The 22,825-nt window shown below is 39.3% G+C and overlaps 3 protein-coding genes across 4 annotated transcripts in view; 1 reads left to right on the top strand and 2 right to left on the bottom strand.

The window, feature by feature from the left end:
* Window positions 1-22,825, bottom strand: part of xpnpep1 (X-prolyl aminopeptidase (aminopeptidase P) 1, soluble) — a 67,946-nt gene that overhangs the window by 17,879 nt on the left and 27,242 nt on the right. For both annotated transcript variants that reach the window (XM_062033380.1, XM_062033381.1), the window contains 3 exons: window positions 14,755-14,965; window positions 14,083-14,172; window positions 13,313-13,363 (listed from right to left, as the gene is read on the bottom strand). In XM_062033380.1, coding sequence (XP_061889364.1) covers window positions 13,313-13,363; window positions 14,083-14,172; window positions 14,755-14,965 — 352 coding nt within the window. The remainder of the gene's footprint in view (window positions 1-13,312; window positions 13,364-14,082; window positions 14,173-14,754; window positions 14,966-22,825) is intronic.
* Window positions 3,244-5,835, top strand: LOC133639784 (uncharacterized). The gene is made up of 3 exons (XM_062033386.1): window positions 3,244-3,738; window positions 4,193-4,411; window positions 4,716-5,835. Exons 1-3 carry the CDS (start codon window positions 3,473-3,475, stop codon window positions 4,867-4,869), a joined length of 639 nt encoding a protein of 212 aa, XP_061889370.1. The 5' UTR covers window positions 3,244-3,472; the 3' UTR covers window positions 4,870-5,835.
* Window positions 4,927-10,145, bottom strand: LOC133639778 (uncharacterized). Its single transcript, XM_062033379.1, has 10 exons — window positions 9,860-10,145; window positions 8,693-8,803; window positions 8,458-8,572; window positions 7,431-8,281; window positions 7,076-7,262; window positions 6,712-6,960; window positions 6,422-6,546; window positions 6,008-6,054; window positions 5,775-5,923; window positions 4,927-5,647 (listed from the first exon to the last, which is right to left on the bottom strand). Exons 1-10 carry the CDS (start codon window positions 10,019-10,021, stop codon window positions 5,460-5,462), a joined length of 2,184 nt encoding a protein of 727 aa, XP_061889363.1. The 5' UTR covers window positions 10,022-10,145; the 3' UTR covers window positions 4,927-5,459.

Here is a 22,825-nt window from a genome sequence, read left to right on the forward strand (position 1 = left end):
TCGATATATCGCGGGTTTGTCTCCGTGCGATATAGAAAATGACTATACCGTGATATTCGAGTATACGTTCTCACGCAGTTGCTTTTAGCTGCGGGCATTACACGACATGCGTTTCCCACTCTTTCTTGTCTCTCCTTCTCAAAGAGACATAAAACAAACGCACCTTCTTACACACGTCACATGTGCAACGTCACACGGTCCCGCGGAGCAGACAGGTAACGACATGGTAACGTTAGGTATGATGCTAACGGTGAGGTGTGGGTGGTAATACGAGAGAAAAAAGGTGCGAATCTGGTAACCAATGGAGGAATAATTAATTACCAAGAAAAACAGCATGTGATCCATCGTCCGGCGGTGGTTTGGCTTCAAGCGGGAATATGTTCAACATTTATGCGATAAAAGCGTTGCTACAAAAAGTAGCAGCACTGCTAATGTAGCATCATTTGAAAAGTCACCCGCTAAATTAAATCTACATAGAAAAAACACAAGATACACTTTCAATCAGTGCATCAACCCAAACAACCTCCCCCATGCACACTCATCCACACCCACTCACACAAAAGGGGTTATTTCTTTCTGCTACCAATATTCTGGTTCCCACAACATAGACAACACATCTGCAAGGGACACAGTCCCTGAAGCACACATGATTGTACAGGCTGCTGGTCCACTAACATTTTCATTAATTACTATTTTTTATGTAATTATTTTTATATTGTTTTACTTTCTTTTTTATCCAAGAAAATGTTTTTTATTTATTTATCTTATTTTATTTTATTTTTTAAAAAAGGGCCTTATCTTCAACAGACCAGGTTGTCAATGAAATTAGATTTGTTTAAAGGGTTTTTTAAACCAGGCCCAGTCCAGATAATGTCCAAGTCGGACTCAGCAACACACACCTTCATTCATGTACACAGAAAAAAATTAGGGAACACAACAGATTGCATATAATTTATAAACAAAATTACATTTTCAAAATAAGCATTTATGTACAGTCCAGATTATGTCCAGGTCACTCAAATTAGGGAACACAACAACAGATATCATATAATCTATAAACATAATTATACTTTCAAAATAAGCCTTTGAGGACTTCTCATCTTTTTTTTAATGTTTTTTGGCATCATTATCGTTTTCAACCATGTAACTTTCTAAAGTTAGAAAATACTGAATAAATGTTTTAAAGAAAGTAATACTAAGTGAATATCTGTTTTTGGCCTTAAAAATAAACATTTTACCGAGTACTATAATTAAATTGACTAAATCATGATTGTCAATGAACTCTCCTAAAATAACAAAAACCACATTAAGCTTCATAAACAAACCAATCCTTAAACACATTTTTTCAACTTCCACCCAAAATAAAGACACAATATGACAATACCAAAACAAATGCAGGGTGGATTCAGGCTCCTGACAACAAAATCGGCAATCATCTGACTCTGTCATATTCCATAATTTTAACATTTTCCCTGTGGGTAAGAAGTTATAAATAATTTTAATTTGAAAATAACGATTTTGCACATCGATAGTGGTTTTATAGATTAGTTTGAATATGGCATCACATGGCAACGGGCAGTCAAAAAAGTCCTCCCATTTTCCATTTGTGTTGTATGAGGCAGCCTTCAAATATTTCTTTATTAAATAAAAATTATATATTTTTCTATTTATTTTAGTTCCTTTTTGCCAACTAGAATTTCTTATTAGAGGTTTACAAACTAATAATTTAGTAGTTCCATAATTAATTATTTGTTTCCATCTTTTCCCAATTACTCCAGTTAGTTGCTAAAATGAAAAGCTTGAGCAAGCATCACCATACATAGCTCTAAATTCATCATACTTCATAATTTTACCATTCTCATTGATAATATCATTGACAAAAATGATTCCTCTTTCAAACATATTTTTCCAAAAGAAAGGCTTTCCATCTATTACAATATTAGAGTTCATCCATATTAACTGCTGCAAAATATCGTCTCCTTTTTCTGGCACATAAAATTGAAAACACCACTATGAGTGGATAGTTTCCTTTATGAACCCCGCCATGTTTCCCAGCAGACTCTCTGGGAGGGGATCACTTGTAAAAAAGGATACAATTTATTTTGATACAGTACATGTTTTTTGTCCAACAGGACATTTGTGTACCACTCAATGTTTAAATACATCTTTGGAACAATTGATGCTTTTAAAGACAGACACATAGCTTCCAGGTTGAGAAGTTTCAGGCCCCCATATTCATACTCTTTGTACAAAACCTTTCTTTTAATCTTTTCTGGTTTGCCGTTCCAGACAAAATCGAAGACCCTCCGCTCATAAATCTTAAAAAAGTTTTGTGATGGAGCTGGTAATGACAAAAACAAATAAACAAATTGAGGAATAATTAACGAGTTGGCAATAGACATTTTACCATACAAGGTTAGGGATTTCCCTTTCCATAATTGCATAATTTTGTCCAGCTTTCTTTGTCGATTATCATAATTTACTGAGCCTATATCTTCCAGATTTTCTGGGACAACAACACCAAGTATGTTAACTGGTCCATCTGTCCACAAAACAGGCACTTTGCATTACATTCGAAAGGACGTTCCCTTTAGATTTCCGATCCTTAACATTTTACATTTATCATAATTAAGCTTAAGGCCAGATTGCTGTGAAAATATGTCCAAAAGATTAAGAAGGTTCCGCAAACAATGAGGAAAAATCTTATCTTTGTGAATCAGCCTTTTCTGACATGAACTTCATCAAGAACAAACACAGAACACGCCTCACTGACGCACATCTGCAAGACTCACTCAGAGTTGCAGTGTCAAGTTACACACCAGAGTACAACACACTAGTTAACAGCATGCAATGCCAGGCTTCCCACTAACTGACAAAGAAACAGATAACAGATTTGGTGTCCAGTTCAAAGTGTGACATAATTTAAAAATTTGAGAGTTTACTTTTTTATTTTACATGAGTTATTATTTGTACAAACATGGTGCAAAGTAAATCATGATTTGTTAAAAAATGTTAGTGGCTAGCTAGTTAAAATGGGATATTGTGATTTCACAAGACTGTCTTAGAAGTGATCATTTGAAAATGTTCAATTTGAAAAATGTGCACTTAGAGAAAATATAAAAATAAAGTGTTGCATATTGATATTTATCTGTTTCTATATATATTTATTGTGAGAAATCATTAAGATGATCAGTGTTTCCACAAAGATAAATATCATTAATTATTAATAATAACAGAGTTAAAGGCCTACTGAAATGAAATTTTTTTATTTAAACGGGGATAGCAGATCTATTCTATGTGTCATACTTGATCATTTCGCGATATTGCCATATTTTTGCTGAAAGGATTTAGAATAGAAAAACGACGATAAAGATAGCAACTTTTGGTATCTGACAAAAAAAAGCCTTGCCCCTACCGGAAGTAGCGTGACGTGGACAATTGAACATATCCGCAAAGCTCCCTATTGTTTGCAATGATGGCCGCCAGATCTGAGAGCGATTCTGACCGAGATAGCGACGATTTCTCCATTAATTTGAGCGAGGATGAAAGATTTGTGGATGAGGAAAGTGCAAGTGAAGGACTAGTGGGGAGTGGAAGCGATTCAGATAGGGAAGAAGCTGTGAGAGGGATAGAGCCATATCGCTTTGAACCCGACGCTGATGAAGACGGTCAGGAGGACGCTGCTGCTATTGATGCTGGAGGAGCACACGACATAGATCGCCTTGAGAATACAGAATGGTAATATGTTATTTATTTATAGACTAGTTTTAGTTTGTGGCCTAGTCTTGCACTGTTACTGTTAGTGTTACAACTTACACCCCAGGCCTATCTATACACTAAGTATCTATCATTGACACAATGTGTTACTGTTAGTGTTACAACTTACACCCCAGGCCTATCTATACACTAAGTATCTATCATTGACACAATGTGTTACTGTTAGTGTTACAACTTACACCCCAGGCCTATCTATACACTAAGTATCTATCATTGACACAATGTCAAACCTAATTAATTACCCATTATTTCTATGGGCCACAGCTCCATATACCGGCAATACTAAAAATATGCATGCAGATTAATAAGATCCACAACAAGACAATGATAATATTAATTATTCCACATGTTTGCAGATTGCAGGTGTCAATAATATGAATTGATTTACAAATATTATGAACATTTCTATTTCCAGGTGTACATGTCAAAACTGTGTGAACATGGAGACAGTGGCTGAGTGTGTCTGCTGTAGTGAAATAGAGGCAGTGACCAGAACGATGGAGGAGGAGGGGGTGAAGACGTGCATCATAGACCACCATGGCTTTCCATCTGTGTGTCTGGATGAATGGGTGCTGCAGACAGCGTATAACGCCTACAAACAGCAATATGGCATGCTGCAGCAACAGCAAAATGAGTGAGGCACTAATAAGTTTAAATAATTCTTTATTCTATCAACCTTTGGAAGATAAGTCAGAATGAGCACTTTCTTATCTTATTCTTATTCTGTGAAATGTACTGTGCTACAATGCACATGACATTATATATCATAGAAGTATTACATAGATGGACCGTAGATGTCAACAATATTTACAATTTACTGCAACAGTAAATGACAAATGAATAGAATGCATGACAATGTCTTTTGAATCTCAGAGAACAGTGAGTCACTGTGTATCCATGTCCGGATAATAACAGCTGCCATCATTTGCTACTTGCAGGCGGAGACGACACACAGCCTATCGACAGTTTGTCCGCTTCTGCTGGGGATATCTGGGAAAGGACATAAGGGTGGTACTACCAGCTTGTGTAGTACATAAGATTAGGACAACATTCCCATCGATGGACTACACGGGGTTCCAAGACGTGCAGTGACTGCAACAGAATCTACATGGCCACTGTACTTAATCAATAAAATCAATCAATCAATCAATCAGTCAATCAATCAATGTTTATTTATATAGCACTAAATCACAAATGTCTCAAAGGGCTGTACAAGCCACAACGACATCCTCGGTACAGAGCCCACACACGGGCAAGGAAAACTCACCCCAGTAGGACGTCGATGTGAATGACTATGAGAAACCTTGGAGAGGACCGCATATGTGGGTAACCCCCCCCCTCTAGGGGAGACCGAAAGCAATGGATGTCGAGTGGGTCTAACATATTAGTGAGGGTCCAGTGGAGCCAGCAGGAGGCCACCCCGAGCGGAGACGGGTCAGCAGCGCAGATGTCCCCAACCGATGCACAGGCGAGCGGTATACCCCGGGTCCCAACTCTGGACAGCCAGCACTTTATCCATGGTCACCGGAATAACCCCTCCACGTGGGGGGGGGGGCAGAGGAGAAAAGAAAAGAAACGGCAGATCAACTGGTCTAAAAAGGGGGTCTATTTAAAGGCTAGAGTATACAAATGAGTTTTAAGATGGGACTTAAATGCTTCTACTGAGGTAGCATCTCTAACTGTTACCGGGAGGGCATTTCACACTTACCGAAGCGACTCCTGTGCTTGGCGATGGCTTCCTCCTTGTCTGGCTTCTCCAGTTCATCGCAGAGGAAGGGAGGCACATCCACAGTGACGCTGAGTGGTGTTCTCTCGTCAGGGGTCTGTCTGCAGCCAGCAACAACCTCCCTGATCAAGTCATCTACGTAGCCTGCAAAATACAATTGTACATGTTCCTGCTCACAACATAATATACTCATGGAGAGTGAAACTTGACAGTATTATTATCATGATACAAAGTGTCAAGTGTTTACATGTTTTGTGTCCTCTACACTTACGGTATGTTGGCTCTGTCGCGATTTTCTTGACCACATGGCCCCCTGCTTTATACTTCGGGTAGCGTACTGCATAGCGCTCAGCACCCGCTTGTGTAGTGGCTATAGGGCGGCTCGAATTTTCGTTCCAGTGCAGCCCAGCAAGCAGGTTCCTAGGTGTGGTAACAGAATAATGTAATAATTAGTACTAAAGTATGGCACACACTAGTGACACTTAGATTAGTGTGGAAACATACCTGCACAGCATTCCGATGTATGAGAAGACATACATTTTCGGTGCGAACTGTATAAGATAAAAGACACTTTATTCAGTCATGCGTCCATACAATGTGTGTGTAAATTTATAAATTGTTTGTAAATTTGAATACAAATGTTTGTGTATTAAACTGTTAATAGTCAGCTATTAAAGCTTGATCTCCTGCAGTAATGAAGCTGTTTTGTTTTCAATGTTAACACCACGCCAGAATTGTTTGCAATCTTTCTCACCAAGATGCCAGCCACTATGTTGGACCTCCAACATTCTCTTGCTTACACTGACTGTATCAAGGCTTCATTTAGTATGCTCTAGTATTTTGCTCCCTGGCCACCAAAGTCCTAGTGGCAGGTGGTAACCACCGACACCACCTACAGGCGATCAGTCTAATTCTCACCTGTATGATAAGGCTATGGAACGCCTCCACCTTGGAAGTCTGGTGTTCACCCGACAGCATGGCGATATCTTTTAGCAGGGACTTGTTGTTGACCACCTCCTCCAGTTTCACTGCTGAGCGTGAACCTAAACATAAATTTAAAATAGAACAACGTTTCTACAAAAATGTTCCAGTCAACTTAAACTGGTTATTTACTTACAAGTTTATCTGAATTTTTTGACTTTCAAAAGATGTGCAGGAAAATACTGCTAGTCCCTCACTGCTTTCGGGCAACTTATTTGCCTACTCACTTTGTTTGAGCCATTTCTTTTGCCGTTGCAGTTGTCCATGAGTACAAATTGGGAAGAGGTCGCCATGGTCCTTGTGGATGTTCTGAATGTGTCGCTCCACAGACTTCCACTTGGCAACCAGAAGTTCCCCCTCTCCAGGCGGTGTAGACACTGCTGCCCAGTAGAGGTGGTTGATTATACTTTGCACCCAGGGCTTCAGGTCTTCACAGTCCTTATGCTTGGCGATGGCCTTCAGTTTCTTTCCGATGGCTACAAACAGAAAAAAACAGAAATTTGTGGATTAAATACAATATCGCATTCATCTGATCACTGATATGTACACACTACTTCACAACTTGTCATGCATACAAATAATCCAACTAACATTTTGCAACATGCCAGATGTCATAGCAGTGCCGTGTATTGGGCATGTTTTCACGAATCCATTTAGCGATCTGTCTGTGTCTGTCTGTCACCAGCACCCCGACATCCAGGTCCCAGCTGATCAGCAGTTCCACCATCCTCTTCAGTCCTTCCATCTCCATATGGTAGCTGCCAAGACATTCGTTGCTCTGAAATATATATAACAGAAAAGGAATGAGCAAAGAAAAAAATGAAAAAGGGGCTTAGTATACATTGAAATGGTTAATGTTATTAGACAAATTTACTAGGATAATTCTGGAAAATCCCTTATCTGCTTATTGTGTTACTAGTGTTTTAGTGAGATTATATGGTCGTACCTGTACAACCTGAAGGTCGAGAACCACATTGGCCACAAGCTCCATTGTGGTGTAGGTACCGAACTTGGCGCTGTGTCCCGGACTGTCTGCTCGCCCATCACCACCAAGGACGAGGGGTCGGCCTTCCACCTGCAGCATGGTGAGGTGCGTCCGTTGCTGTTCCTCCCACACCTTTTTGATGGCTGGCTGCAGGATGAGCTCCTGGTGGTTGAAAAATGTCCTCTTCACATACGTGACCACTCCGATGCTGTTCAGCACTTGCAACACCTTGCCAGAAGATGCCCCAGCGAAGAGGATGCCAGCAGACAGCAGGATGTTGCCCGCGGCATAAGGGCCAATGTTTGGCTGGCTGCTCCAACTACTCCTCTGGTCACATGATGCACATTGAAGAGTCATGGTCAGCTGTGTACCGTTCGAATCCCAAGAAGGGCTTATGTCCTGGCTGCCACAGACTGGACAGTGACACCACTTGACGAGACTCTGGAGGCACGACTCAAAGATGATGTACTTCGGTTCCTTGTGGCAGCCCTCTTCATGCATCTGGTGAGTACATGGGCGATCTGGCGACCCGTCAGATTGACACGGATCCGATGTCGTTGACTCACTCGGCACATAGCTGTCATCGGAAGAACCACCAACAAAAGGCGCAGTGGGACTTGATGCTGGTCCTTCATCAAACAATGCAGGAGGTGGTCGTAGCTTGGCTTGCATTCCAGACACACCTGGAGCTGCTATGTTAGTCTGCATCTCGGGGCTGTCAGATGGAGCTGCTACACTTGACAATGGGACTTCACTAACCCTGGCCGGCCGAGCTCTAACCCTCTCGAGGATATCTGGGGTCACCTGGTGTCCTAGCAATAAAATCAAGCACAAGTTGTTTTATATAATCTGTTAAAATTAAACTAGAATCACATAATAATTATTGTCTTTGAATCACCTAATTTATCTGTCTACTCTACTCTGCACAGGCAGCGTGCAATGTGTACTGTGATGTGCAGAATCATGTTCGTCACCGAAATAGACATACCCTTTGATCTATGATGTATTTTCCCTGTTTGGGTGCTCTTGCTACTGGTCATTGCTGTTGGTGCTGTCCCAATCGGTACCCAGTCCGTCTGGCATCCTTGTTCTCTTGTATTTCCCTGGAAATGGAGAAACAGCTACATGTAATATGGATACCTCATTTACATTAATTATGAATACTTTTGGATTGGGCTTGAACTGTAATCCATTTGAACATTGATTAGGAAAACAAATCGAACCTGATCTTGATCGCCCTCCTCATCAGGCAAATCTAGTGCCATTGCCATTGGTTCATCCACCGCATCCGCCACTGATGCCGTAGTCGTACTGTCCATGATCTGATCTATTGTCTGTAAATGTACAAATGTACAATACTTTATATTATTGTCTATTGTAATCTATTGACAGTATTGACACTATTGACAGTAATGTCAGTAAATGTACGATACTTTATACTGCAGAAGAACTTGACTAGAACTTGAAGCAATAATTATATGTAGACTATTTTATTGTTAATTTATTTCATTGTTCATGGAGTAGTCCAGTGGTTCTCAAATGGGGGTACGCATACCCTTGGGGATACTTGAAGGTATGCCAAGGGGTACGAGAGATTTTTTTTAAAATATTATAAAAATAGCAACAATTCAAAAATCCTTTATAAATATATTTATTGAATAATACTTCAACAAAATAAATGTTTAGAATTAAGTTCATGAATCCAGATGGATCTCTATTACAATCCCCAAAGAGGGCACTTTAAGTTGATGATTACTTCTATGTGTACAAAATATTATTTATAATTGAATCACTTGTTTATTTTTCAACAAGTTTTTAGTTATTTTTATATCTTTTTTTCCAAATAGTTCAAGAAAGACCACTACAAATTAGCAATATCTTGCACTGTTATACAATTTAATAAATCAGAAACTGATGACATAGTGCTGTATTTTTTTTCTTTTTTTCAACCAAAAATGCTTTGCTCTGATTAGGGGGTACTTGAATTAAAAAAATGTTCACAGGGGAAAATCACTGAAAAAAGGTTGAGAACCACTGGAGTAGTCTATGACTGTGTGTGTTAGTTTTGGTTGATTGATTGAGACTTTTATTAGTAGGTTGCACAGTGAAGTACATATTCCGTACAATTGACCACTAAATGGTACCACCCCAATAAGTTTTTCAACTTGTTTAAGTCGGGGTCCACTTAAATTGATTCATGATACAGATATATACTATCATATATATACTATCATCATAATACAGTCATCACACAAGATAATCACATTGAATTATTTACATTATTTACAATCCGGGGTGTGGAGGTGGGGGGGTTTCAACAATTGAGAACAAAGAAATGGATATTGGAACAGTGTAGTCTGACTATGAAAACTGGATATCAAGATTCTTACCCTCTTCCTTTCCCTTTTGGCAAATGCAGACCTCATGTGCCCAGTCTGTCCGCTTGTGGAGGGGGTCGGGTGCTCCGGACTTGTCCGTGGTCTATTGAAAATAGTTGGCTTCGCACCTTTCTTCAGCACGAGTCGACGAGTGCTGATTCCCATTTCTGCCATTCGCAAGGGACCCTCTTCGAAACATGATCTTTCGAAATGTTCGCTGCATAATACACTGTACTTCGTATGTGTCGTCCAATCCAACCGTGTTCGCTTGACTTCTTTGTTCCATAGTAAAGCTTGGCCGCCATCTTTTGGGAAAAGAAACAATGAAACACCGGTTGTGTTTTGGTTTGTGTTGCTACATCCAGCAGCAACACACCGCTTCCCTACAACTCTCTTTTTTGCAGTCTCCATTGTTAATTGAACAAATTTCCAAAAGATTCACCAACACAGATGTCCTGAATACTGTGGAAATTAGCGATTAAAACAGAGCTGTTTAAATTGGGAGGGACCTATTCCAAGATGACGCGTTCAACTGCCTTCGTCACGCGCATACGTCATCATACCGCGACGTTTCAGCCGGATATTTCCCGGGAAATTTTAAATGTCACTTTATAAGTTAACCCGGCCGTATTGGCATGTGTTGCAATGTTAAGATTTCATCATTGATATATAAACTATCAGACTGCGTGGTCGGTAGTAGTGGGTTTCAGTAGGCCTTTAAAGGTAAATTGAGCAAATTGCCTACTTCTGGCAATTTATTTAAGTGTGTATCTAACTGGTAGCCCTTCGCATTAATCAGTACCCAAGAAGTAGCCCTTGGTTTCAAAAAGGTTGGTGACCCCTGCGCTAGAGAATGAAGAGTGCTTGAAACTCTGCATGTCAACATCTCCGGCCGGTGCCACACCAACAAAATGCCGAAGCAACTATTTCCAGATCAACACCGTATGGAAAAAAAAAGTCAACAACAGAAGGAGATAACGTCCGCAGGAACCTATTATGCAGCTCATTTTTATTTGACAGTTATTGAAATATCTTGTGTGACATCATGCACAAGAGTGCACTTTATTTGTTTTAAACTATTGTAGTGGTGTTCTGTACAAAAAGTGCACTTTAATTTAGTGTTGTTTTGATATGTCATCTTAGTGACATCATTCACAAAAGTGCACTTATAGCTTGTTTTAAAAAGTCTGACAATCTTGCACTTTCTGTTTTGGAAATGACATGAATGTTTGTGCCACTGCTTAATAACTGTTTAATAAATACAGTTTTGGTAAATTGACTTAGTTGTGATTTCTCCCTCTGCATGAAAGTTTAAAATGAGCATATATTAATGCAGTATGAACAAGAATGTTTTAATGTAGACACAGAATCATCATACTGCTGTGATTATATGCATCAAGTGTTCATTCAAGGCTAAGGCAAAATATCGAGATATATATCGTGTATCGTGACATGGCCTAAAAATATTGAGATATTAATACAAGGCCATATCGCCCAGCCCTAGTATTAGCCTCGCGTGAAACTAACTGGAACTCAAAAAGTCCCCAACGGCGAACAACAAGAAAGTCTAAGTGCAGCAATGAAGTCGTGTAACTGTCGTGTAGAGTAAACCAACACAGGACTTGACCGGGAGGCACCGGCCATGTCAGTGAGTTTGTAAAAAAACGCGATCATTTGGTGGAAAACCACGCGATTGACTCTGGAGGGGGGAAAAAAGGATGAAAATTCGGGGTCCATGGCACGATCGCATTAAATAGAATGTTGCATTATGTTAGACTATCTTATATAAAACTTACTAAACCTCATCATATTCATGCAAACTCCTTTAAACCTTTCAATGAATTAGTTTATCAATAAAATATACCCAGAAATATTTTTTTTTAATTTGATCTCTTTAAAACACGCTGTAAAGAAATGCATATCCTCTGAAAGTATGTCCTTTAATAGCCATGAACTGGAAGATATGCACTTTTTAATCAAGATACAATCAAGAAATGAATTAAAAGATTTCATGAAATATTAAAATAAACATCATACTAGAAATGCAAATGATGCATGTGTTCAGAAATGGATGATCGAATTAAACATTTCAGATGAAAGAGACATATCATGCAATGATATTTCGAAAAATGCCAATAAGCCCTTTAGAAGCATTTAAAAATAAGATGAGTCAATTTAAGATCTTGAATAGATTGTATTTTACATCTTCTCAGCTGTTTAAAATTGGTGCAGTGGAGAGCAAATTATAGTGACGGGCAGCTGAGGGAATTTTTGTTCATTTATTGTGGGAATGTCAGAGAATAAAAGTGTTATGGTTGAAAACACCAAAAGAAGCAATCACATTCATAAATATATAGATCCCAATGACACTGCAACCTTGTATTCTTGGTGATCTGCATTAATTTAGTAACGTGTCATCAAAGAGTAAAAATGCATTGCTTTCAATGTGCATCATAACAAAAAGGGTAATATTAAAAAAATGGATAGATGTTAATAGTCCAACTAATACTGACTGGTATACATAAGCTATGGAGATGATATAAGTAAAAAAAAAAAGCATTAAGTTTAAAATAATGAGTCATAATTTGGAATATAGGATCCATTATTTATATTAGTTTTAACTATTAAATGAACCTAAAATATGACTTATTTTATCTTTGTGGAAAATACTGGACACAGTGTGTTGTCAAGCTTATGAGATGTGATGCAAGTGTAAGCCACTGTGACACTATTGTTCATTTTTAAAGTTTTTATTTATTTTTTATAAATGGCTGAGGTGATAATGTAAATGAGGGATGTTTAATCCCTGTTTTGTTGGAATTCTTATTAATATTGATACTGTTATTATTCATTTTTGTTTGACTACCTTTGGATTGTTTTGTGTCATGTTTGTGCGTCCTCTCAATTACTCTGTTGATTGCTATTCTGAATGTTGATGGTTTTGGAATTAGACTTGTATTAGTGTGTATTATTTTGTTGGACTGATTAATAAAAAACTCAACAAAAAAAACATGTAATTCTTACATACTTAGCTCATTTTAAGCATACTGCGGCATATTAATTTCACAGACGCATCACAACGTTCGCTTTTCTATTCAACAACAGTAACTACTAATCAAGGCAGACTTTGTGAGAGACAACAAAGACAAATGATGATCTTAAGCCTGATATTGTTGAGCCTGAATATATAGAGGATGAGCTACAAGTTCTAGACGCTGCGTGCATGCAAATGGAGTATTGTTGCCAGTTTTTGGATGTTTTTTTAGAGGGCTTTATCGGTGCAATAGTGTACTCCCATTAGCTTCATTTTTGGCCACCTCATACTTGCTGTAATTCATTAATTGAATTTGAATGCCTACAAAAAAAGAAAAACGTGTTCTTGTCTTACACAGGGTTTGTTAATTGCAAAAAAAAGTGCAGTTCCCCTATAACTTATTTGACACTTAAAAAGCATAGCACTCCTACCTCTTTTTCCAACCAAGCAAAGAGTTCACAAAGAGCGACTGCATCCTTGATCTGCCAGGAAACAGGCGAAACATTTAAAAAACAAGTCAGTAATGTCGTTGATGAGGATGATAACAAATGAACACATATACAAACATATATACGTACATATGTACACTACCGTTCAAAAGTTTGGGGTCACCCAAACAATTTTGTGGAATAGCCTTCATTTCTAAGAACAAGAATAGACTGTCGAGTTTCAGATGAAAGTTCTCTTTTTCTGGCCATTTTGAGCGTTTAATTGACCCCACAAATGTGATGCTCCAGAAACTCAATCTGCTCAAAGGAAGGTCCGTTTTGTAGCTTCTGTAACGAGCTAAACTGTTTTCAGATGTGTGAACATGATTGCACAAGGGTTTTCTAATCATCAATTAGCCTTCTGAGCCAATGAGCAAACACATTGTACCATTAGAACACTGGAGTGATAGTTACTGGAAATGGGCCTCTATACACCTATGTAGATATTGCACCAAAAACCAGACATTTGCAGCTAGAATAGTCATTTACCACATTAGCAATGTATAGAGTGTATTTCTTTAAAGTTAAGACTAGTTTAAAGTTATCTTCATTGAAAATAAGGATATTTCAATGTGACCCCAAACTTTTGAACGGTAGTGTGTATATATATATATATATATATATATATATACACATACATGTATGTATGTATGTATATATATATATATACTTTTGTATATAACATTTTGGGGATTTCTAGTAGGCCTTCTTACATGAGCAGTTTTCATGCATTCAATCTCAGTCGCGTTCTTCACCGCCTTGGCGAGGCAGAGGGGTGTGTAGGGAATAGGAGACCTGTTAGCCTGTAATGCAGCAAAAGGAAACTGTCACAGCTCTAAAAGAATTTGGTCAAATTTGGAGAAGGAATGAAACAAATATGAATTTAATATGAAAAAGCAATCTGTTATTTCTTTCAGATTATTTATTCGAGATTGCCATTTTTTTGCAGAGTGAATGAGGCTGTAACATGTGCAGTTACACTGTTAACGTACTGTTACCATGTTTGTAAAGACTGACTTTTTGATGAAACTCTTTGGATTGGATCTCGTTAGATTGTGAATGTGTAGCTAATTGAAGGTGAAGAGGTCTTCTGAACATTTACATGAATTTTGGAGGTCAGAGGAACACATAAAACACACTGTTTATTCCCTGAAACTGAGATGTCTGAGAATGTGTTTGTCCTCACACTCACACGCACAAACACAAAAGCTAAATAAAGCTCATTGAATGACAATGATTGTAATCTGAACCAGCACCACAAAGCAAATAAAAATGAGCCTTTTACAGCAATATCACGTTTTTCATACAAGTGGTCATAACAGACAAGCTGCAGCTGCAGCAGACACTTACTGTCTTCACTTATGAGCAAGTAAGTGCTCTCTCACCTTGGGGATGACCTGCGTGAGAGCACAACTGGCCTTATCACAGATCCACACTTTGTCCTTGGGGCCGAGGGCGGCGCAGACGGCCTGCAGCTCTGTGTACACTGATTCATACGGTAACGTCTTGATGTGGAGCTCAGGCTTGCTGGGCGAATCCAGCTGGAGATGCTCTCTCAGCGACATATCGGCCAGACGCTTTTGGTCTACAAAAAGCCTGCAAAAAGAAACAAGTGCAGTAGAAAGATTTAACAGAAAGGTGATGGAATTTGTAAAAACATCAGAATTCAGTTAATTAGGAGAAATAGTCACATATACAACTGGGGGAAGTCGGGCTGCAGCTATCGATTATTTTAGTAATAGTAATAATAGTAAAAACAATCTTTCAATTTGTTTGTTCGATTAATTATTAGCGATTCCCAGAGCCCAAAAAAAGTCTGCGGGCTATAGAGCGTTTTCTATTCGGGCTCCAGTACTCTGGAATGCACTCCCGGTAACAGTTAGAGATGCTACCTCAGTAGAAGCATTTAAAGGCCTACTGAAACCCACTACTACCGACCACGCAGTCTGATAGTTTATATATCAATGATGAAATCTTAACATTATAACACATGCCAATACGGCCGGGTTAACTTATAAAGTGACATTTTAAATTTGCCGCTAAACTTCCGGTTCGAAACGCCTCTGAGGATGACGTATGCGCGTGACGTAGACCGGCGAACACGGGTATGCCTTCCACATTGAAGCCAATACGAAAAAGCTCTGTTTTCATTTCATAATTCCACAGTATTCTGGACATCTGTGTTCGTGAATCTGTTTCAATCATGTTCATTGCATTATGAAGAAGGAAGCTGAGCAAGCAAAGAAGAAAGTTGTCGGTGCGAAATGGACGTATTTTTCGAGCGTAGTCAGTCACAACAGTACACAGCCGGCGCTTCTTTGTTTACATTCCCGAAAGATGCAGTCAAGATGGAAGAACTCGGATAACAGAGACTCTAACCAGGAGGACATTTGACTTGGATACACAGACGCCTGTAGAGAACTGGGACAACACAGACTCTTACCAGGATTACTTTGATTTGGATGACAAAGACGCAGACGTGCTACTGTGAGTATGCAGCTTTGGCTTTTTTTTGCGTATGTACGTAACTTTTTTAAAATATATAAGCTTTATGAACCTTGGGTTAGGTGAACGGTCTTTTGGGCTGAGTGATTGTGTGTGTTGATCATGTGTTTGAATTGTATTGGCGTGTTCTATGGAGCTAGGAGCTAGCAGAGGAGCTAGCATAACACGTACCGTACCTACGTGCGCGTCACGTACGTAACTTTTTAAAAATATATAAGCTTTATGAACCTTGGGTTAGGTGAACGGTCTTTTGGGCTGAGTGATTGTGTGTGTTGATCAGGTGTTTGAATTGTATTGGCGTGTTCTATGGAGCTAGGAGCTAGCAGAGGAGCTAGGAGCTAGCATAACAAACACGCAGGTGTTATTATGCAGGATTAATTTGTGGCATATTAAATATAAGCCTGGTTGTGTTGTGGCTAATAAAGTATATATATGTCTTGTGTTTATTTACTGTTGTAGTCATTCCCAGCTGAATATCAGGTCACCCCCGGCTCTCACAGCATCTTCCCTATCTGAATAGCTTCAACTCCCCACTAGTCCTTCACTTGCACTTTACTCATCCACAAATCTTTCATCCTCGCTCAAATTAATGGGGAAATTGTCGCTTTCTCGGTCCGAATCTCTCTCACTTCATGCGGCCATCATTGTAAACAATAGGGAACTTTGCGTATATGTTCAACTGACTACGTCACGCTACTTCCGGTAGGTGCAAGCCTTTTTTTTATCAGATACCAAAAGTTGCAATCTTTATCGTCGTTGTTCTATACTAAATCCTTTCAGCAAAAATATGGCAATATCGCGAAATGATCAAGTATGACACATAGAATAGATCTGCTATCCCCGTTTAAATAAAAAAAATTCATTTCAGTAGGCCTTTAAGTCCCATCTTAAAACTCATTTGTATACATTAGCCTTTAGATAGACCCCCCTTTTAGTCCAGTTCTGCACCCCTCACCTGCGTGGCGAGGTTATTAGGTGACCGCAGACAGTGCACTAGCTCAGTGGTTCTCAAATGGGGGTACGCGTACCCCTGGAGGTACTTGAAGGTATGCCAAGGGGGGTACGTGAGATTTTTTTAAAATATTCTAAAAATAGCAACAATTCAAAAATCCTTTATAAATATATTTATTGAGTAATACTTCAACAAAATATGAATATAAGTTCATAAACTGAACATCAAATCAAGTAGGCTATTCCATTCATTACCATAAACCCAGAGTTTCCCCCATGGCCCATGCCGTAATGGTTTGATCCTACCTGGCGGTGCCACACGGCACCAACTGTCAATCAACTATCAATGTAGAAAACAATGGAGGCGTGGTTAAAGCGTAGCAGTAATGCAGCTGAAAACAAGGAAGAACATGTGCCAAAGAAGGCCAAACCTGAGCCGGCAAAATTCAGACAGTATTCCAAAGAATATGTGTTAATGGGATTTACGGCTTCGAGTTGTAACCCCCCCAAGGCATTGTGTTTTTTCTGTGGAGAAATGTTAGCGAACAGCGGCATGAAACGGCCGCGCATCCTCAACGGCATCTCCGGACAAAACACGCTTACCATGTCGGTAAGCCACCTGATTTTTTAAAGAGGAGACTAAATGCATTCAGGTCATCTCAAGACACGATGCGGAAAGCCTCCACAACATCAGCCAAAGCCCTGGACAACCTTCCCTCTAAGGTGCGCGCCTGCGCAATTGCGCACCGCTCACGCGTCCTCGGCGCACTGCAAATTAATGCCGCGCAGGAAATCAAAAATCCCATCTGAACTTTAAACAAAATAAACACATTACAATTTATTCTGTATGATTTAGCAATGCAACTCTGTGAGTGACAGGTGACAACAAGAGTGGCCCCAATGAATAAAACAATCTTTGTCAACACAGTTCCATTCTAGAGGCTAACCTTTCCTGTGACAAAATGGCAACCAAGGTAATCAAAAAGGTTAACCAACGAACGAGATTTCTCTACAGAATTTCCTCTCTGGTCAACAAAAGCACCTTGAGGATTCTGGCGGGAACTCTCGTTCAACCCTTTTTCGATTATGCATGCACCTCCTGGTACCCTAGCACCTCCAAAACCCTCAAATCTAAACTCCAAACATCTCAGAACAAGCTAGTCAGGTTACTTCTAGACCTCCACCCCAGATCCCACCTCACTCCTACCCACTTCTCTAAAGTGGGCTGGCTCAAGGTGGAGGACAGAGTTAAACAACTTGCACTGAGCCTAGTCTATAAAATCCGCTACACCTCCCTGATACCGAAGTACATGTCAAACTACTTCCTTAACGTAAATGACCGCCATAACCACAACACCAGGGGGTGCTCCACTAACCACGTTAAACCCAGATTCCGAACTAACAAAGGTCTTAACTCATTCTCTTTCTATGCCACATCAATGTGGAATGCGCTCCCAACAGGTATAAAAGAAAGGGCATCTCTATCCTCCTTCAAAACCGCAATAAAAGTTCACCTCCAGGCAGCTACAACCCTAAACTAACACCCTCCCCGGATTGCTAATAATCAAATGTAAACAATCAAATGCAGATACTTTTTCTTTTTCTTATGCCTTCTGATCTCTCTCTCTCTCTATGTCCACTACTTTATGTCCATACCCCCCCCACCCCTCCCCCCTCCACACCCCTGATTGTAAATAATGTAAATAATTCAATGTGATTATCTTGTGTGATGACTGTATTATGATGATAGTATATATGATAGTATATATCTGTATCATGAATCAATTTAAGTGGACCCCGACTTAAACAAGTTGAAAAACTTATTCGGGTGTTACCATTTAGTGGTCAATTGTACGGAATATGTACTTCACTGTGCAACCTACTAATAAAAGTCTCAATCAATCAATCAATCAAAGTTCAATTATCGTCTGTCAAGACACTTTACGGACAGGAATTCCATCAATCACTTTATTGAGCAAAACTGTTTGAAACCACACCAAAAACATGAGTAAAAAAAACCTTTATCTATAAAAACTGGCAATTTTCTGCCATACAAACCAGGCTTAAACCAACTTTGTCATCCGTCGTTTCAACAGAAGCCGCTCGCTCGCTCACCTGCACCAACACACGCACTCATGGCACTTAGCCAGTGCTGCGTTTATGGCCACAAAAAAAGTCGGACAACCCCAACGCCACACAATGTGTAAATGCCAGGTTGTAACACTGACTCCACAATCACATGTGTGCTTATTGTACTGCCATTTATTAAGAATGTTAATCTAAGGATATTATTCATGAAATATTGTCACTAGACTAGTGTCTTTGCTTGTTGCTAAAGCCCAAACAGCCGTTCACTATCGCTGAAGAGCTGATAATTCCAGCCGCTGCAGTGCTGGCCGAGACAATACTGGATAAAAACGCAGCCGAGAAAATAAAGAATGTGCCTTTATCAAATGACTCTGTTTGCCGGAGAGTAGATCAAATGGGAAAAGACATTGTTGAGCAAGTTTTTGGAAAACTTAGCGACTCATTTTCCCTCCAGCTGGATGAATCCACAGATATTAGTGGAAATGCACAACTTGTAGGTTTTGTCAGATACATCGGTACTGACGATATTTATGAGCACATACTTTTTTGTAAAACATTAGAGGGGAGAACAACATGAGAGGACATTTTTGACAATCCCCAAAGAGGGCACTTTCAGTTGATGTGTAGAAATCTTTATTTATAATTGAATCACTTGTTTATTTTTCAACAAGTTTTTAGTTATTTTTATATATTTTTTTCCAAATAGTTCAAGAAAGACCACTACAAATGAGCAATATTTTGCACCGTTATAAGTTTTAATAAATCAGAAACTGATGACATAGTGCTGTATTTTACTTCTTTATCTCTTTTTTTCAACCAAAAATGCTTTGCTCTGATTAGGGGGTGCTTGAATTAAAAAAATGTTCACAGGGGGTACATCACTGAAAAAAGGTTGAGAACCACTGCACTAGCTGTTCAAAATTTGGGACCCGGGGTGGACCACTCATCTGTGCATCAGTTGGGGATGTCTCTGCGCTGCAGACTTGTCTCCACTCAAGATGATCCCCTGCTGGCCCAACTATGGACTGGACTCTCACACTATTAACTACATCCACTCGACGTCCATTGCATCGGTCGCCCAGGGGTGGGGGGTCACCACATCTGCGGTCCCCTCCAAGGTTTCTCATTGTATCCCATTGGGTTGAGTTTTTTTCTTGCCCTGATGTGGGATCTGAGCCGAGGATGTCGTTGTGGCTTGTGCAGCCCTTTGAGACACTTGTGATTTAGAGCTATATAAATAATTTATTGATTGATAATCAAGTAATTGGATAAAATACACATTTGAGGGACAATAGTAAAAAAAACAACTTTTTTTTTGATTGCCATAACTTTTTTTCTAATAAATGCAAAACATCAAAATTACACGTTTAACATGTGTGCATTAAAAAACGAAAATAAAAAAAACTCAGCTGTTCACTGCCATACAGATCACGGCCCCACACCGCCCTATTGCAAACCATGTTTGCATAGTTAATGTTCTGGGCACTCCACTAATTCAGTGGTCCCCAACCACGGGGCCGCGGCCCGGTACCGGTCGGTGGATCGATTGGTACCGGGCCGCACAAGAAATTATTTTTTTTTTAAATTATTTTTATTTTTTTTAAATTAAATCAACATAAAAAACACAAGATACACTTACAATTAGTGCACTAACCCAAAACACCTCCCTCCCCCATTTACACTCATTCACACAAAAGAGTTGTTTCTTTCTGTTATTAAAATTTCTGGTTCCTACATTATATATCAATATAGATCAATACAGTCTGCAGGTATACAGTCCGTAAGCACGCATGATTGTATTTTTTAATGACAAAAAAAAGAAAAGAAAAGAAAAAAAAAAAGACATGAATGCAACCATTTTTTAATTTTATTTCCGCCTGCGTTCAATTCTCGGAGACAGAGTAATGTCAGCCGGACAACCGCAATGCTGTTTGCTCCAAACAGGAGAAAGAAGCACTTCCGACTTGTGATTAGTCAGACGTGCCGAGCTCAAGCACATTGCTATTTTCAATATGATTTGCGTATTTATAAGGGGGCGTAGTCTGGGCGTGCCAAGCCTCCCACAAGTCAACGGCAAATTCCAAGTAGGTTGTAATGTAAGAAATACAAAACCCAAAACCAGTGAAGTTGGCATGTTGTGTAATTCGTAAAGAAAAACAGAATACAATGATTTGCAAATCCTTTTCAACTTATATTCAATTGAATAGACTGCAAAGACAATATATTTAATGTTCAAACTGAGAAACTTAATTTATTTTTGCAAATAATTATTAACTTAGAATTTAATGGCAGCAGAATGTTGCAAAAAAGTTGTCACGGGGCATTGTTACATGGCCTTTCCTTTTAACGACACTCAGTAAACGTTTAGGAACTGAGGAGACCAATTTTTTAAGCTTTTCAGGTAGAAATCTTTCCCATTCTTGCTTGATGTACAGCTTAAGTTGTTCAACAGTCCGGGGGTCTCCGTTGTGGTATTTTACTCTTCATAGTGCGCCACACATTTTCAATGGGAGACAGGTCTGGACTACAGGCAGGCCAGTCTAGTACCCGCACTCTTTTACTATGAAGCCACGCTGTTGTAACACGTGGCTTGGCATTGTCTTGCTGAAATAAGCAGGGGCGTCCATGATAACGTTGCTTGGATGACAACATATGTTACTCCAAAACCTGTATGTACCTTTCAGCATTAATGGTGCCTTCACAGAAGTGTAAGTTACCCATGCCTTGGGCACTAATACACCCCCATACCGTCACAGATGCTGGCTTTTCAACTTTGCACCTATAACAATCCAGATGGTTCTTTTCCTCTTTGGTCCGGAGGACACAATGTATACAGTTTCCAAAAACAATTTGAAATGTGGACTCGTCAGACCACAGAACACTTTTCCACTTTGTATCACTCCATCTTAGATGAGCTCGGGCCCGGTGAAGCACGCAGCGTTTCTGGGTGTTGTCGATAAATGGCTTTGCATAGTAGAGTTTTAACTTGCAGTTACAGATGTAGCGACCAACTGTAATTCCTGACAGTGGTTTTCTGAAGTGTTCCTGAGCCCATGTGGTGATATCCTTTACACAATGATGTCGCTTTTTGATGCAGTACCGCCTGAGGAATCGTAGCCGCTTACGTGCAATGATTTCTCCAGATTCTCTGAACCTTTTGATGATATTACAGACCTTAGATGGTGAAATCCCTAAATTCCTTGCAATAGCACGTTGAGAAATGTTGTTCTTAAACTGTTCAACAATTCGCTCACGCATTTGTTTACAAAGTGGTGACTCTTGCCCCATCCTTGTGTGTGAATGACTGAGCATTTGATGGAATCTGCTTTTATACCCAATCATAACACCCACCTGTTCCCAATTAGCCTGTTCACCTGTGGGAAGTTTCAAATAAGTGTTTGATGAGCATTCCTCAACTTTGTCAGTCTTTTTTGCCACTTGTGCCAGCTTTTTTGAAACATGTTGCAGGCATCAAATTCCAAATGAGCTAATATTTGCAAAAAAAAAAAAGATTTTTGATTTCGAACATTAAGTATTTTGTCTTTGCAGTCTTTTCAATTAAATATAGGTTGAAAAGGATTAGCAAATTATTGTATTCTGTTTTTATTTACGATTTACACAACCTACCAACTTCACTGGTTTTGGGTTTTGTAAATGTGCTTGGATTTGTGCATGCGAACAATTTAATACATCGGAATTTTTACTTGCTCATTTTCTGGATTTGATCGTATGTCCATATTTAGTAGGAAAACCACGCAACTCTATTTACATGCGGCCCCTGGTGAGCGGCTTTCTCGCCTCGGAGCTTGTGAAAGTTAATTCTAGATTACAAAGCATACCCCTCACCTTGATATAAAAAGATGTGGACATAAACTAAGAAGTTGATCAACTTTGACAACCAACTTAGACTCG

The sequence above is a fragment of the Entelurus aequoreus genome, linkage group LG22, assembly GCF_033978785.1.
Source record: "Entelurus aequoreus isolate RoL-2023_Sb linkage group LG22, RoL_Eaeq_v1.1, whole genome shotgun sequence".
NCBI lineage: Eukaryota > Metazoa > Chordata > Actinopteri > Syngnathiformes > Syngnathidae > Entelurus > Entelurus aequoreus.